At 47.8% G+C, this 17,085-nt stretch overlaps 1 protein-coding gene across 9 annotated transcripts in view; it reads right to left on the minus strand.

The window, feature by feature from the left end:
- The window catches only part of ASCC1 (activating signal cointegrator 1 complex subunit 1), a 42,669-nt gene that overhangs the window by 3,210 nt on the left and 22,374 nt on the right, over window positions 1-17,085 (minus strand). For all 9 annotated transcript variants that reach the window (XM_054072185.1, XM_054072181.1, XM_054072182.1 and 6 more), the window contains one exon: window positions 16,399-16,478. In XM_054072185.1, coding sequence (XP_053928160.1) covers window positions 16,399-16,478 — 80 coding nt within the window. The remainder of the gene's footprint in view (window positions 1-16,398; window positions 16,479-17,085) is intronic.

Raw genomic sequence — 17,085 nt, forward strand, 5'->3', positions numbered from 1 at the left:
AGAGAAGAGAACGTTTGAGGGGCACCTAGAGAACAAAACCTGCAGCTGGTCCATGCATCTCTTGCCAAGAGCGGGCCCTGCAAAAAGCCTCCACTTATAGCCTTGTTCTGCCTTTAATGACACTGTTCCTAAAAAGACTGTTTCCTCCTACAGACTGAATTTAGCCTTTAAAGCAAAGAGGGTATGAAATGACCACCTCTTTTTATCTACAGCAACCATTGTTCAAACCTTTCCTCCCTTGCTTTCTGACCCTGTCTCATCTAGGGAGCTTGAGGAGGCTCGGGGTGGCTCTTGAGGTCGCAGGCTCTGCTGGAGCAAGGATTGAGGCCAAGGCTTTTTTACCAATCCAGGCCACAGGACCAACGACTTACAGTTACGGCTCAGCCCTAATTCACACTAGCAGGCTAGAGGCACAAGGCTCTTCATCCCAGCGCTGACCCAGCTCTGTTCAACAAACCCTTCTTTGTTCCACAAAGGCTTGAGTGCAAATTAATGAAAGCAAGCCAACTCCGCGACCCGGAGGGCGTCTCTGCTGATTAATCCAACCTATGAAGCAGACCAAAAAAATGACATCAGAATTTCTTCCAGAATTTCTTCAGCAATATTGCTGGAAAGGCATCGTGTCCAAGCATAAAGTGCTCCTCCCATTCCATTAAGAAGCAGGAAATTGCTCTACCTGGAAAGATCAGCTGAGCCTTAGGAAAAGCTTTTCAGTGGAGATGCTGATTTCAGAACCCCGCTTAACCAGAGTGATGTGAGTCACTGAGGGCCTGAGCAGTGACACTCCTTGAAATGCCCATTCCATCTGTGCCCATTCCATCCATCTGTCTCCGACTGAAAGTTCTATCTGTCCCTGCAGGCGTAGGGTCAAGACAGTCCTCACCTTAAGACAGTTGCACACCCCTTCCTGCCATTACTAACACTAATGGCCAATGAAAGCAGATGGATTCATTACAACCCTTTCCCTGGAGCAAATGGTACATCAGTTCCTCCATAGAGTGACTGACTGAAACCCTAAACCCCAAGTTAGCATCTGAAAGGCTGCAGCTCTCCTGCTTCCAAAGGCATTTGGCTCTGCCTGGCACCGATTCGGGCAAGATTGCCCTTTTGATGGTTGTCCCAAATGCAAATACCCATTTGGCAAGGGATCAGCTAGGTTTCTTTCAGGACAATTCCATGGTTTCCTGTTACTCCTCCACAAAGAAAGGTGCCTTAGGGAAAGCAATTCCTCATCTTCAGGGCAGAGCAAGCAGGGCTTCCGGGTCCACAAGCAAGATGCCACGCGCTGTGATGTATCCAGCTGCTGCTCCAGACTGCCAGCTCATCTGGACAACTCTCCACTCAGCATTTGGCTGAGGTCAGCAATTCCTCATCAACACACGACAGACAGAACAGCATCTCTGAAGAAAAGGGGCATTTATGCGACCAGAGCCAGTTTAGCCATCGCTAAACCCCTGCTTTGGTTTGAATCGCTGCAGCTGCAGTCAAATGTGCTGCAGAGGACTTGCTGCCATCAGCCCACCTGCCAGCGACCACTCCCTCCTCCATGGAGAAGCGTGGCAGCATGGGCGGTCTCGACCCTCACGCTGCTTCTGCAAAAAGCCCCTGGGTCAGCACAAGCACTGCGAAGAACCGGGTTTCTCTGTGTCAGACTATGTAGTCACAGGGTGGCTGCCTAAGAGCAGTGGTGCGCAGCCTGTGCTGCTCCTCCGGCTTCTCCTGCACCTCATCCTGCCTTTGGGGTAAAGCTTGTCCCTTAAGTCTATGGCACAAGGACCTCCTTAGCACAGGGCCCGAAGTAATCTGCTGCTAATCACTCAGACTCATATTAAGCTGCAACTCGTTGCTAGTTCTTCCCAGTGCACACTTGGCAGGAGGCAGGCACTCTGGAATGGGGGTCTGGAAGGTCCCCGTCCCACCACAGCATCCTGCCTTCAAAGGACTCTGTGCGCAGCTCCAAGCAGTCGCTGCGCTGAAGTGAGGCACTCTGTTGGAAAAAAAGTTGTGCTAAAGGAGCATCCCAAACAGGGAGAGAAGGAAAGGAGAAATGACCACAGCCATCCAAACTCCATTTTATAGAATTAAAGATTTATACAATTAAAGATTAATTATGTTCCCAAAAGCCTGCGTAGTTCATGTTAGAGGACTTAGGATAAAATGTCTCATTAATAAGAGATGGCAATAAAAAGTCTTCTCTCTCTTTTTGTTTTGGCTGATCTGAGAAGGAAGGACGATTTCTAGCTCTCCAGGGCGTGCCACAGTGCTTGCCGCCAGCGTGCCCACTCACCCCAAACCTTAACACTTGCCTCTGTCAAAATGGTCATTCATGTCAAGAGTCCTTGCCTTCAAAGAGCACTCTCCACCCAGGAGAAATGGAAATCACTTTTCTCCATTCCTAACAGAGGGAGGAGTAGGTGTGTAAGCAAGGAGATACTAGAATTTGAAAAGGATTTTCTCATAAGAGAAGGGGGACGAGACATCTGTAGAATAAGGTCTTTGCAAGCATGAAGTAAACAAACAAAATGCTGGAATGTGCTGGTCCCATCGGCAGCCCTGGAAGTCAAACCTTTACACAAAGTAGCCAAAGGAAGAGCCTTTCAAATACTTGTTTATATTATCTCTGCACACCACAACCTGCTTTTCTTACAAAACACATGTACACTGTCCATGAGACAAACCCTACCCCCCCAGCCCCTCTTTGTCTCGCACAGCCTCAGGCACATCGGACCAGAAAGACCATCGGAAAGTCCCAGAAGACACTGCCCAGGTCAAGGGCCCTCCCTGTGCGCACTGCTAAAAGCCAAGCAAACCCTTGTACCAAAGCATTTTGTATTCTTTTTTAAGACCTACCACCTCTGGTGTGTCCGAGCGTGTGTGTGTTTCCCAGGGAGAATGCTGCTAGAACTATTGATTTTTGGTAATGTAGCTGTACTTTCTGAGAGTAAACATGTTACAAGATTTAAAGGACAACCACAGGCATTTTTTTCTCTCTTGTTTCAAGCCAGTTTCTCACTGGTATTTCTTTGCTCCCTGAGGTTTCTCACGACCGAAGCCGCTGGACACCAGCTGTGGGGATCAGAGCCGAACTACTGAAGGGCCAAGACCTGCCTCGGGCAGCGGGGAAGGACGCCCCTCAAACATCATTCTCCAATACCCCCGAAACACCGGGAGCTGGCTTCCTGTCCTGAAAGCATCCTGTGGTTGGGTTCCCAGGGGCTCACATAGAAATTTCAGAAGGCCAAGCCTCTACTTTTGACTTTCACTTCTATTTATCTTGGGGAGAAGCCAAGCAGAGCCAAGAAAGATATTTATATCACCCTGCTCTCCCCAGCCACCACGGAAACGCTCCCGTTTTGGAGGAGGCCTGTAGCTCAGCTGATGAAATGAAAGTATTTTAGCACTTTTTATTCTGAGCCATTAAAGAAGAACCCGGACATTTTTACTCTTCACACACAAACACTGATAACCCTAAGACGTGCCTAGTCCACTTCCTGTCCTTTCTTTGGTTGCCAAAGGCCCAACTTTCCCCAAAAAGGCTGCAGGGAGCACAAGGAGGGGCGGATCAGGAGCAACCAGAAGGGAGGCAGCGGGAGGAGAAACGCAATCACCCGCATAGTTACCAAAAGCCATGTCATTTGATTAGAGTGGGACGTGAGGCTCAGCAAAAGCACAGTAATTCTGTAAATCCAAACACTGAAGGATTTATACCCTCGCTGGCTAAAGAATAAATAAGAGGTTAAGGGCTGGGACTTTTTTTCACATATTATAAATGAAAATGAATCTGATGGAGGTAAAGGTCAGCTTATGAAGTCAACAGCACGCATGCTGTGCAAAGCAGCTAACTCCCATCAAGGGAATAGCACTTACCAGACTAAGTGCCCTCTGTCTCCCTGCTGCCTTCCCAAATTAAATTAGAACGGAATAAGGAAAGAGCATTGTTAACTTTTAACCCCAGACCCAGCACCTCTAATCAAATGTGCAGGAGATGTGCCCCGCCTTTCAAACCACAGTCAAAAGCTCAGAAACTGCTTGGTGAGGATGCCTAGAAGGACACAGCATCTCCCATGGGAGGAAGTGGGTGCCTAAAGAGCGGCACAGCGTCCTCCCTGGAGCAGCATCCCAGGACCTGCAGGGGATGGCAGGGCCAAAGCCACATTGCCTTCCCCAAAAGCCATGAGTCCACGAAGGAGGGAGCATACCAGTCTGTGGATAACCCATATTCCACACGTCAGGCTCCAAACTACCGTAGGCCCACGTGTGCAAGCACTCCTCCATCTCCTTCTCCCTCTGGAACACCGGGTCCAAGAACACAAATCATGTAGGTAGTGATGAAAGGCAGGCAGCGCTGCAGTAGCTTCTGGGAAGCAAGCTTTTCTCCATTTCTCCTCAAAAAGCCACTTATTCTGAGCCAAGAACAGCTAGCAGCACGCCTGTTGTTTCTAGCATCCCAATTTCTCTCATTTAAGACAATTCCATTCAGGTGTTGAAAACTCTTCTTCCTCTGGGGTCCGTTCCCCTCTATTACACACAAATTACACAGCAGGGCTTCCTTGGGGTGCGACAATCGTTTTCTGAAGGAAGACAGAGGCTGAAGACTTGTTTTGGAAGAGAAAGAATCACACAGCAAACTGCTTGTTCCTTGCAAACTTGAGCCAAAAATGCCAGTACAAACTTCAGCCCTCAAACCACAACTTCCTTATCAAAGGCAGAGCAACAGATCAAAACCAGGATGCCTCTTTTCTGCATTTTTCCCCCTTTTGCCTAAGCCTGTAAAGCAGGTTTTACTGCAGCACTGCAAAAACAAATGCAAAGGAAGATGATTCCTTGATGAAGCAGTTAAAACGTATCTAAATGATGTTGTGTCCCCAAGCACGGGCATTTGTCAAGCAGCCATCCTCGGGGGCTTCCCACAGACAATCCTCCAAGAATGAGACAGCACCTTTGCGTTCAGACTTGGAAACAACAGTAATAAATCAGGGAGCTAATCCACATAAGGACAGCAGCAACATGTTTCAGCTCTGGTTATGAAGAGCAGAGATGCCAACGGAAACTGGTGCTTTTAAATCACCTGTCACAGGCTCAACAACCATGAGAAATATTAATGGATTCGCTTGGAGAGGCACTGGGTGGCGGGAGGACAAAATACATCCAGACAAGGAAAGGGAGTAAGAGGTATTTAAAACTTCCTTCACGTAATCCCTGGCTTGCACTCATGCTGCCTGGCCTGGATTTTGCTGCTACCATCAGGATTATTGATCAGGTTTTAAAGCCTTACGTTGTCTATGGTAGTCAGCCAAAAAAAGGACCCATCCTGAATTAATAAACAGTCCAAGCAGCTCTGCTGAGAGCCTTGGTGCTCAGAAACGTCAAGGGAGCAACAATTCACTGCAATGCCTTGCAATTAAAAACTACCAGCAAAGAGCAGCATTACGGCAGGATAAAATGCGTGCACATGGACAACACCCCGCCCCCCGAGCCTGCAGGGAGCTCGCTCTGTTGTGAGCTCCAGCCACAGAAAGCAGAGCCTTAGGGTAGGGGTTATAGATTAACAGTACAAAACTGTCCCCAGTGAATCAGCGCTGCTGGCAAGCAGAGGCATGGAATGTCATCAGCCTGTGACCAATCAGCCAAAGAAAACCCGCTGCCCTCAGCAGGGAGTTGAGGGGGGACCCATTTTCCATATCTGGATCAAGCACAGAAATTAGCATCTTCTGAGGCACATGGAGGTAAAGTCTTGCACATCTGGGAACCTACAGCGGCGGAAGAGTTCACTGTCATTCCTGCTGCAGCAATCCCTTCTCTCCTGTTTTGCCCAGGTCAAAGGTGTTTATCCACCAAAAGATCCCTTCCAGAAAGGCATATGAACAGGCCGAGTGCCAGTCGTCTCTGCCTCCATGGGAGAACACATGCAGAAGGACCACTTCTGACACGCGGCACTGTGGCCATGCAAGATCACACTGGGAATCGCGGTCCAGCAGCACACACAGCACGGAGAGCTCAAACCAGGAGACTAAACTCGAACTTTGGAGGAGCTGCAGGCTTTATGGCTTCATCTGCTCTGCACGCAGGGACAGCAGTCAACAGCTCACCAGCAGCAGCCGTTACCCTCAGTGTGTCCTGACTGGGAGCACCGGTGAATTAAGGAATGAAGTCGGAAAGCCAGGAGGCACAGGAGGTTGCTTTCTATGGGAAATCAGCATTCTACGGTTCCGTTATCCCCTTTGAGGAAGGGAAGATGCAAACAAAATCCCAAGCACCCGCTGACAAGCACGGAGAATAATTAAGCAGTTTTTCTGAAGAGGTGCAGCAATTCAGCGCAACGAAACCTGTTTGGTTTTACTCTCTGCACCCTCCCCTGGATATTCCCGGTGGCACTCAGAGCACAGCATGGTCCCAATGGCCCAAATCCTTCTTGCACTATTTCAGACTACGAGGGATGGGAGGGACACAGACAAGGTCTTGCCCAAATAAACACCAGACTATTTTTCCATCTCACAAGGGATGATACGTTTGAATTAACGCTTGTATAACACATCCATGGCTTGGGATGGAAAACACTGTGGATTTGCAGAGAATAATTGTTCTTCCAAACCATTTGGCTAAAGCACAACTGCGGTACCCATGCCAGCTACAGCAGGAAACACACCAACTCTTCAACAAACTGCTGTGTTACAGACCAATACCAGCATGAAGCAAGAAGTAGAGGATAGATGGATAGATTTGATAGAGGAAAGGTCACTGATGGCAAAAAAACATGGATGCATTAAAAGTAATGAAAAAGAAATGCAGAAATGTGTAACAGTCAGAAACACCGATGGACTCTCAGAAAGAGTCCACTGAACTCCAGCAAACTCTATCCATTGGAGCTCTTCAGACTAACTTTCTTTACTGCATGAACCTCAGCCTCCAATCCTCCTTTTGGGATCCCACCTACCCACTTAACGTGCTTCCCTCCTACACCCTCCCACACAGACCTATCAGGGCTGTCCAGGTTTGAGCAGCATCTCTGTCGCTCTCGGCAAGGCTGACACCTGAACACTGTTCAGCAATGGAAAGCTGCTGGTAAAAGAAGGACCTCAAGGGCCAGCCTGCCAGTGCCCCGTTTCGGTTCGGCTTTGTGGATTTATGCTACGAGCACCTCTCTGCTGACTACCCAAATGGTTTACAAAAGGCTATTGCCTCCACTGCATCCAAACCCTCTCCATTTGTGACCTAACTCCCCCGAACTATGACATACCCCAAACCAAATTCCCCGGTGGCTCCCAGAAGATAAAATACAATTGGGCAACATGTCAGGATCTGGGGAGTTTGTTCAGCTAATAGATTTTTTTTTTTTTCCTTCTATTTTCAATTTTCATAATACGTATTCTGAAATGGTTTGGTGCCAAAAAAGAAATATCTGATTCCTGTATTATTCACTCTGGACACCACTCTGCTAATGATTATCTGTCAGAAGTTTAATTGTGCTTGGAAGCTTGCCAGCAATAATGTACAAGAAGTGTAGGAAAAGCAGGTAGACAGGCATTCATCCAGAAAAGCATCTCTTCCCGGCATTCCCCGCATCCTCTCCTCTCTTTTCAAGGCTTTTTAAAGGATCACTGGCCAGGTACCCAACACTTCACATTGCTGCACAGGCGTGACAGGATCAAGATGTCACGCAGAGTCACAAGGCAAGGGTGGCAGAGCGGGCTGGCATGGGCAGAGAGGGAAGGCGGTCCTCACTCGGGCTGTCACCACAAGCACGCTGCCTGCGCCAAGGCCTCCCCAGCACCAGCCACAAAGCTCAGCAGGTGTTGTAGATTGTTTGTTTTGTTCTGCAAGTGTGCAGCTGGCTCTGGAGTGTCTCTCCATCACCAGTACAGCATCGAGTCCTTCCACCCAGATAATGTGAAGAACAGACATTCCCTTCTTTTTTTCCTTTCAGCCTCTGGCATATTTTAAAAGGTGGCAGCAGAGACCCTCTCACCCCATTTCCCTTAGGAAGAATAAAAGATGCGGACTTCAGGAGGGAGAAAATCTGGCTGTAAAAGTCCCAACCAACTATGTTTTGGGAGCACAGCTAATCTGTATCATAAGCAAAGCTCTAACTCTTTTATCGTTCACTTTCAGCTTGCTGTTTCTTGAGTTATTCATATCCACAAGCTATGCCATGAACCACCAAGACTTAAAATGACGGACAAATGAGCACTGTGGGTTAGCACGAGCTCAACACAGGATGGGAGTCAAGGGTATTTCCTCTATGACAGAAGAAAAGCCCTTCTGATTAAATCACCAGTGCTGGCCCTTGGAAAGCAATAACAGTATAACCATCTCTATCTGGAAAAGTACCACCAACATAAGAGCAAGAAGCATGCATGGAGTTAAGGGAGAAAGATCCTTGGTGTATATGAGGGGTGTTTTCTTTTTACATTTTTATTTTACTGAGCCAAAGTAATGCCATGTAAATGCCAAGAAGCTTTTGGTCCGTTCACAAATACCATCTCATGGGTGCTTTGCCTACATTTCATGTAGTAATCATAAGGAGACAAGCTGAAGAAAGGACCAAAAGAGGTCATTGGCTCCACTGTCCTCTCTTTCCCCAGGGCAGGAAGAGCTCACTGCCGGCAGATCCTGGACTAACAACTCTGCGCCCTCCAAACAACTGGGACTCCCATTTATCCTTCTTCTCTAGGGCAGGAGAAAAGAATCCTTCTTCTCATTCTCCTTCCCATGACAAGGATCTTCCTAACACCTGCAATTTAACCCCATTATTTATAGCCCTACCATGGAGGGCAGAGCGTGCACTACTGGCTAAAGCTTTCACATGCTTCAAGAGTTTTTCCTATGTGTTGTTTTCCTTCTTCCTTTACCAGCCTCAAAACAATTCTCAAGTCTTTCAGTCCTATCTCACAGACATTTTATAGCCCTCCAATTATCTTAATATTGCCTTTTGGGCTCTTTGCACCTATCCATAGCGCCCAAAACCAGACAAGTACTTCACCTGGGGGCTGGGGGCTAAGCATGGTCAGAGGTTTGCTTTACAGACATTTGTCTCTCTCTTTTATTTCCACAGACCTGCTCATCTGGCTTGTGTTCTGGAGCAGTCCTCATAGCTCAAACCCCGGTCCGTGGGGCTGCTGTGGAGGCAGTTCTCTGCCCTGCACCAATGCCACCGCTTCCTCCTGGACCTGCCCTTGTTCACAACAGCCCATTTGTTTCTGCCCTATTTCTCAAGATGATTTGGAGATGTGTTGCCTCCTACTAACGTGGGCAGTTCTCCTGCCTCCCCCCACCTGGGTTTCATCCGCAAGCCCAAGAGGAGCATGCTTCATACCGCCTGTAACACCCTCCTGACCTCCACGGGTGGGAAGGCTGCGAGGTTTGCAGCTGAGCTCTGTGAAGGTGGAAGCAGCCGATCCCTCTCCTCTGACTACTGCCATGCGAAACCTTGGCTCTTCACAAAACTGGAGCAAAGCCACCCCAGCTGCCAGAGAGTGATGTAGCACTGAGGAGGGTGACATTCAGTAATAGTCTAAATTAATGCATCAGGTCTGATTTCTTGCAAATCAAAGTATCTGGGGCCAGATGCAGGCCTCCATTCAGCTGAGATCCTCTCCCTCCACGGTCCCCCCTTCTTCACAAGCCAAATCTAGAGATGCTCCTGCCACTGCCATGCTGCAAAACCTCTGCTTTGGCTCAGGGTTTTGGGTCATGTGTGTGTCCCCCCCAAATCCATGCAAATTCACGCACTTGAGGAAATCAAACCCTGCTAAAAAGGCATTCCGCAAACTAAGAAACAAATACAAGTGGGACATTTGGAGGTTAACGGACTTTTGCACATCTTTCAGACAAGAATAAAAAAAAAAACCCAGCATATTAAAGGCTCCACTAACTTCCCAGACCCTGCTACACCTCAAACAAGAGGAATATAAGGTACAACTTGCTTAACGGAACTAATAATCAAGCGCTGCATTTCTCTAAAGAAGCCTCATCCCCGTGGCTCCTAGTACTGCCTATTATAGCAAATGCAGTAACAGTTTTTAATAGCTGGCCTTCAGCTTTGCTGCAGAGATGCCAGACGGCTTGAGACGCATCCGGGAATATTAGGACAAGGAGCTCCCATCAATGTGACCTCCTCGCTACACTCACCAAACCACTAAGAGGAGGAGCCCAGCTACAGAGCCAGTAAATTAATTCAGACAGACATGGGAAATTATCTGGCAGAAGGGTCACAGCACCTTTGGGATGAACTGCCTAGTTCTGCTAATCAACGTGTTAGATTGGGGTTTTTTTTGATACTTAAAGGTGCTGGATCTCTGTCTTCTATTAAGGTACTGCTGCAATTCAACCCCTGCTAGCTCCACCAAGAAAAATTGTCCCCTTAAGATCAAAGAGGTGATGCTGTCTCAGCTGGCTGGTGGCAGAGCAGCCATCTCAGGAAAATGAGGAGGTGGGATGACCACTGGGTGGGAGGCGAAGGCACCCACAGTGTGACCTCCAAAGGCAGAGGCACCCACAGAACCTTCACAACGGCTGAGCTGCTGGGCTGGAAGGGTCTGTGGTAGTGCAGGCAACCCTGGCTGGAAGGAGCAAGAGGACTCAGAAACTTCATAACCCTGTGAAATCCTCCCTCTTCCAGCACTCACAGTTCCTGCTAAAATCAGTTAGAGAGATTCTGAGCACCTCTGCAAAGAAAGAGGCTTCTCCCCTTTACAGTAAGGTCACCAAACAGATCCCTGTCACACGCAAGCAAGTCAGCACAAACCTTCTGCACTTCCTGCATTGCGTTCTCCTCAGTGCGGCGTCTCAGCCTTCTCTCCATACCTCCAACGCTGCTTCGTTGCTCTGCTCCAAGGCCCCAACACTCCAACAAAGATATTTTTCCTCTATTGTCTAGTCTGATTTCTCAAATGCCACTCCAGATTCCCATTTCACTGAATGCAAATAATGTGACTAAGCTTTTTTTTTTTTCTTGAAGAATATCATTCGTAGGAAAGCATTTTCACGGCAACCCCAATTTAATCTCCTTTTTTCCCTAAGATCATACGGCGTTGATCTCCAGTCTCATCTGCTCAACTGTCACATCCTCCCATACCACTGTTGCTCTAATTGCACGCTGCTGAGCCCCCTCAGTCATTTCAGTATCCCTCAATAATGGCAGGATCAGAAATGAAGGCAAAAATCCTCTCCTCTGCAAAGCAGCATTACAGCCTTTCATTTCTGCTTTTGATTCTTCTGTAAAGCTGAGGCGAGGAAAGCACTGGCTTATTTCTGACAGAGTGATGTTGCACCGCAATCTCTTATTCAGTCTGTTCTCACCTCAGTGGATTTTTGTTTGGTATTTTTAACTCTGAACTTTCCAAGCAGCCACCTCCTGTTAAGTACTCATTCCAACGGCTGGTTCTACTTGTGATATGTACCTTTATCACCTTGCTGAGTATAACAAGCTGTTCTCACCCCTTCTGAACAGCAGGAAGTCTTGATCCTCATGTAACACCATTTCTTTGCCCATTTGATTTTACCTCAGCTTAAAATCAAACCAGGAAAAGATTCTGTCTCCTTAAATTCACTAACAAAAGTTACACAGGAAGGGCTTGTGTGCCAGTGGCTGCAGAACACAAGCAGCACTCCTCATCTACAAGTGGAGTGGTAATGGTGGCTCTACACAAGAGCAGATGTTAATTTGTTTAGCGCTTGGTAGGTTGGGTTATTTTGAAGGCTTGGGGGGTTTATACAGGACAAGATTTTTCTTTTTCATTGTATCTCTCTACGACACTGCATCAAATGTCTTAAAGTGAACTACCGCACTATTCTCACCAAGCAAGATGATGATAACAGAGAACACTACTGGATTTGTTTGCTATGATTGGCTCTCCACCAGCCCCAGTACATCAGCCAGTAAGTGAATGCACTTTGCCCCTGTTCCAAGTGAAAGCAGATACAGTCCCATAATTTAATACCTTGTATGTGGGCTTCAAAAGAGAAGAAGCCTCATCGAATTACACCTTGCCTGACCTAGAAGCCCTCTCAGAGCAGTTCTGCAGCCCAGACACTCTGTTCCCACTGCTGGACCTGGGCCCGGCAGCATGTGTCACTGCCTCGACTGATCCAGTTCCCAGTCTTGCATCCCAGCTTAAAGTCTCCCCTAATGCCTTAAGACATAAGACATGCAGCTTTGTGCCTCGGTAGCTGTTCCTTCAATATTTAATCTTGTTAGCGGTTAATGCACAGATCTGTTCTAAGTGGTGAGGTTCATCTTTTTCTGTACTCAAAATTTGCTTCCCTCTTGTCTTAATGTGCCAAAGACCCTTTTACTTCTTAGACCTCAAGTCAAAAATCACTCCATTTTAACCCAGTGAGAGTCCAGGTGGTCTTCTTCCTACTGTAAACTTCCCTTTAGAAGCATAACAGAAAATTTTGGTTAGGTGGCATGTTCGCATTTCTTTGCATTTTTATTTATTCACCACAGCCTTCGTTTTTTCACTAAGCGAAACAAATAAAAGCCTGGAGGCAGCCAAGCCTTGTCTCCGGAGATGCAGGCAGCTGCCCCAGCTGCCTCTGTGCCAGAGCTGTGCTGCTTGGCCAGCTGCGACACAGGGCACACAGCCACCGCCCAGGAAGGATGCATGAGGAGGCAATGCAGAGGGGTTGCCAAACCAGCACCTCCCTGAGGCTCAGCCGCCCATCAGTCCCCATCCACCCTCACAGGAAAGGAGCTGCTGCTGTCTTTTAGCTGTGAATTGCTGCCCTTTCCCTCCTTTCTCCAAGAGATGAGCACTGTTTCTGACTGGAGCAAGATTTCAGTATGGGACTTGGATATTCAAAGGAGTTGATCAGCTAGCCACCAGCCACCCTTAAACAAATACACACTGCTCTGTTCAAAGCAGTTTATAAAGCATCCACAGCTTTAGACTTGTCATTAGGAAGAAATTCTTCATGATGAGGGTGGGGAGGCACCGGCACCGGTTGCCAGGGAAGTTGGGATGCCCCATGCTGGTAAGTGTTCAAGGCCAGGTTGGATGGCGCTTTGAGCACCTTGGTCTGGTGGGACATGTCCCCGCCCATGGCAGGGTGATTGGAATTAGATAATCTTTACGGTCCCTTCCAACTCAAACCATTCTATGATTCTACGATTTTTGGGCCTAGAATAGCCAAGCACGATGCTAAAGTGCCTAGCATGTTCTTGGGGGACACAAATCGCTCAGCTGTTGGCTCACAGTCTCCACATTCCCTTGGGCTTTCAGCAGCAGCTAGGACAGGCAGCCTTTTTCATGGATATTCTTCAAGAGAGAAATAATTTAAACTCCCAAACACAACTCATCCTACAGGATCTATTTTCTGAGCAGTGTGGGAAGGTACTGGCCTGCATAACCATTTATTAGCACAAATAGGAGTGTATGTTTAACTCTGCGGAACAGGTAGAACAAAGCACTATTAAATAAAATTCCGATTAGTTCTGCTGAAAGCAAAATACCAGCTGGAGCCTGGGGTAACGCAGGCATCCTATCAGCAAACATGTGCTGCCAGCGCATCTGCACACACACCAGCTCTGACCACGGGGGAGCTGCAGACTGGAACAGCAGAACCAAGGCATCAGCACTGTCTCCACACTCTGAAAACTCAGGTCCTGCCCTCCGCTAGGCAAAGCCTTTGGCCTCACAGCACCGGTCACAGCTGCACAACACGAACAAAAGTGACAAAACCCGAGTTTTCTGACTTGATGTCCTCCCTACCAGCAGCTGTGCTTTGTTGGCTTTCCAAGTGGGAATGCTGCCACTCACACAGTTTTCAGAGAGTCCCACCGCCTGGAGACACACGCACGGAGATGGAACCTGCAAGCCAGCCCACCTAACTGCAGCCACATTCATTAACTGCCCACCGTTTAGATCCTATTGCAAAAGTTAATGAAGCCACTTTGCGAGAGGGCAGCTTCCTCGAGCAGAAGATAAATAATGTATATAAAAGGGGGCTGGGAGGGAACTGGCGCATCTTTGCAAGGTCATGTTAGAATGCATCATTGGCTCGCTGAGGCTGGGCTCCTCTGGTAAGAAGCCTGGAGCTATTTATGACTCATGTAATTAATTAATGCCAACGGGCGTTCTGCTGCAGGCACGTGGGAGACCAAAGGGAAATACGAAGCGAGCAGGTTAGGAAATGTAGTGGAGGTGGGGGAGAAGGATGACATTTCTTGCGGCAAGACATGCTTTGAAGTAATTATCAACAGTCCAAACAGCCAGCAGCTCTTTTGGCTACATCAGTACAAAATCAATTAGGAGCTTTAAAAAATGCATCGGCTCATATTTCAGTGAGCAGCAAGAATAAGCAGTAGCCATCCGAGGGAGGGCAGTCACATTTCTAAGCACCGCGCAGCACCAGACCCACAGATCTTCAGACCCCGCAGTGCGGCCCATGAACGGTGTGACCAGCAGAGGGAGCGTCGTTAATGCCTCCCAAATCTCAGAATCTTTAGGTTGGACTCGATGACCCAGTGGTCCCTTCCAACCTAGTGATTCTATGATTCTATGAAAAGACCTTAGAGATCATCAACTCCAACTGTACCTGTCCACTACTAAATCCTACTCCCAAGCACCTCATCTACCCACCTTTTAAACACTCCAGGAATGGTGACTCACCCACCTCCCTAGGCAGCTGTTTCAGAGCTTCAGAACCCTTTCTGTGAAGAAATTTTTCCTAATGTCCAATCTAAACCTCCCCTGATGCAGCTTGAGGCCATTTCCTCTTGTCCTATCACCTACCACCTGGGAGAAGAGACCAACACCCACCTCTCTACAACCTCCTTTCAGGTAGTTGTAGAGAGTAATAAGCTCTCTCCTCAGCCTCCTCTTCTCCAGGCTAAACAACCCCAGTTCCCTAAGCCGCTCCTCGTAAGACCTGTTCTCCAACCCCTTCACTATCTTTGTCACTCTGCTCTGGGCACACTCCAGGACCTCAATGTCTTTCTTATAGCGAGGACCTCAAAACTGAAAATTGTAACTGAAATCATAAATGGGTTGGGATGAGGAGCATTAAGGAGGACTGTTTCATTTGTCCTCTCTGAAGCCTAAGGACATGTTTTACAGACAAGGAGCAAAGGGCAAAGGGCAAAGCGAAACATGGGCTTACACCTTGAAAGCCGAGTCCCTGCAGGCATTCAGGGCTCCTGTACCACCTTCCCTTTCTGGACACAGCTCTCAGACACTGAGATCTAACCAGAACTCATAGATGGCATTCAGAGAAGGACCAGTCTGTGGCTTTCCTGCTTCAGTTAGCAACACTGCAGTCTCACACTGAACACTCAACATGTGGTGATGCTGAGTCATGACACCGCACTGGCACAGACCATTTTAGGACAATGAGAGCTTAACCTAATTTCGTCCCTTTTGTTTGTCCTCTGTGCAGAGTAGATCAATCAGTTCCGCTCCCTGCCTTCACATCCCTGTGCATCCAGTGCCTAGCATATTTTATAGCAAAACTGTAAACACAAAACACACACTTTCCCTCCTCTGGTGCCCTAAAGTCCTTCTAAGCTGTTCATCCTCGCCCCAGCCTGCACCTTCTCTCCCATCTCTTTGTTGCCAGAGTATCTTCTATCAGTTCCCAAATGCACTCATGCATTATCGCGTCTCCCTTTTGTAATAGCTGCCTACAACAAATCCCCTCACACAAAGAGGATTGTGAATTTGCTTACAGCCCAATGTTATTTTCCATTTCTACTTCTCTATGCTTGCCTTTTCCCTCTGGACATGCAGGGGCCAAGCACCACAGCATCACTCTGATACTGCCACCTGGATCAGCAGCAGAGGCTGCCTGCAGCCTCAGCCCTGGCTGGCAAAGCTTGGGAGGCTGCAGGATGCTCCCCTTTGAGCCTTATCCACCTCCACGGTCTGGGGGATCTTGCTTCCTACCCTCTGATCACTGTCAAAGCCCTTGGATCCTCGCTGGCGGGACTCCCTACTGCTATCTGCTAGTTTTCTGGAGTAAAATCATGCAAATCAATAACAGAGATCAAAAAAAAGAAGAAAAGAGTAAGTGAAATGGCAGACGGTTTTAATTTCATAAATACATGTGAGTGAGTAGAACAAGAGCAACAAAGTACTCCTTTCTGGTGGGCTGAGAATCGATGTGAGCTTGAGTCTCCAGGGTAAAACACAAGCAGAGTAAACGACAACATGAACACCCACTTAGCATTCGTGCTACATACTCCTGCTCTGAGCCTCACCAGCTTTAAGAAGGCTTCTGTTAAATACTGTAATGCTCCCAATTACGAGTGATCTGGATTGTTCATTTTCTAAACAGATTTCCACCCCCCGGGAGATCCCATAAGCCTAAGACAAAAGCAGCCTTGAAGAGGTGTTTCAACCTCTTTCGGCTATCCAATATCCACAGCTGGCTCAGTTTCCCTGATTGTTTCATACTGACCTTGAGGATATTTTGGCCATTAAACGACTCCCGTTCCTTGAAAGATGATTTACCAGTCACTGTATTGTTTCGCTCTTCAGCTGTAAAGAGAAAAGCCACCACCAGAATGAGCTTCAGATGAGAAGAACTGTGTGTGCTGTACTTCACTCCCCACTCTTTCCCTCCCCAAAGTCAGGTGCCAGCTAATAAAAAACCATCTTTGCCTAGTTCTTAGTGCAAAACCACTTCCACTTTGTTTTAAAAGAGAACAAGGGTGAATACACAAGAATTGGTGCCTTTCTCATGATCACCTACATTACCCAGAGGAAAGACCCTAAATCATAGCTACGGCCAGGGTGATTCTTTAGGGCTGGTGGCTCAGTGCACACATCTTCTTCTCTCCGGCTGATTTTAATCCCACACCCTGCCAGGGTAAGAGTCAGCACTGTGAGCACTTGCATCTCCTGGAACAGCACCAAATACCAGACTAAGCATGCGAGCATAATGCCAGGCATGATTCGGACAGCACTTGCACAAACCTCTGCTGCCTGCTCCAGGAAGCACTCGGATGCATTGTGCATGCTTTTGTGGGGTGGGCACGCAGCCACACACACTGACATTAAGAATAGCAACCTAGGCCTACAGCAGCTGCCAAATGCCTACGTCTTACATCCATTTCCCCAGAGCATGTCTGGATTTTTATATAAT

The sequence above is a fragment of the Cuculus canorus genome, chromosome 7 (assembly GCF_017976375.1).
Source record: "Cuculus canorus isolate bCucCan1 chromosome 7, bCucCan1.pri, whole genome shotgun sequence".
Taxonomy (NCBI): Eukaryota; Metazoa; Chordata; class Aves; order Cuculiformes; family Cuculidae; genus Cuculus; species Cuculus canorus.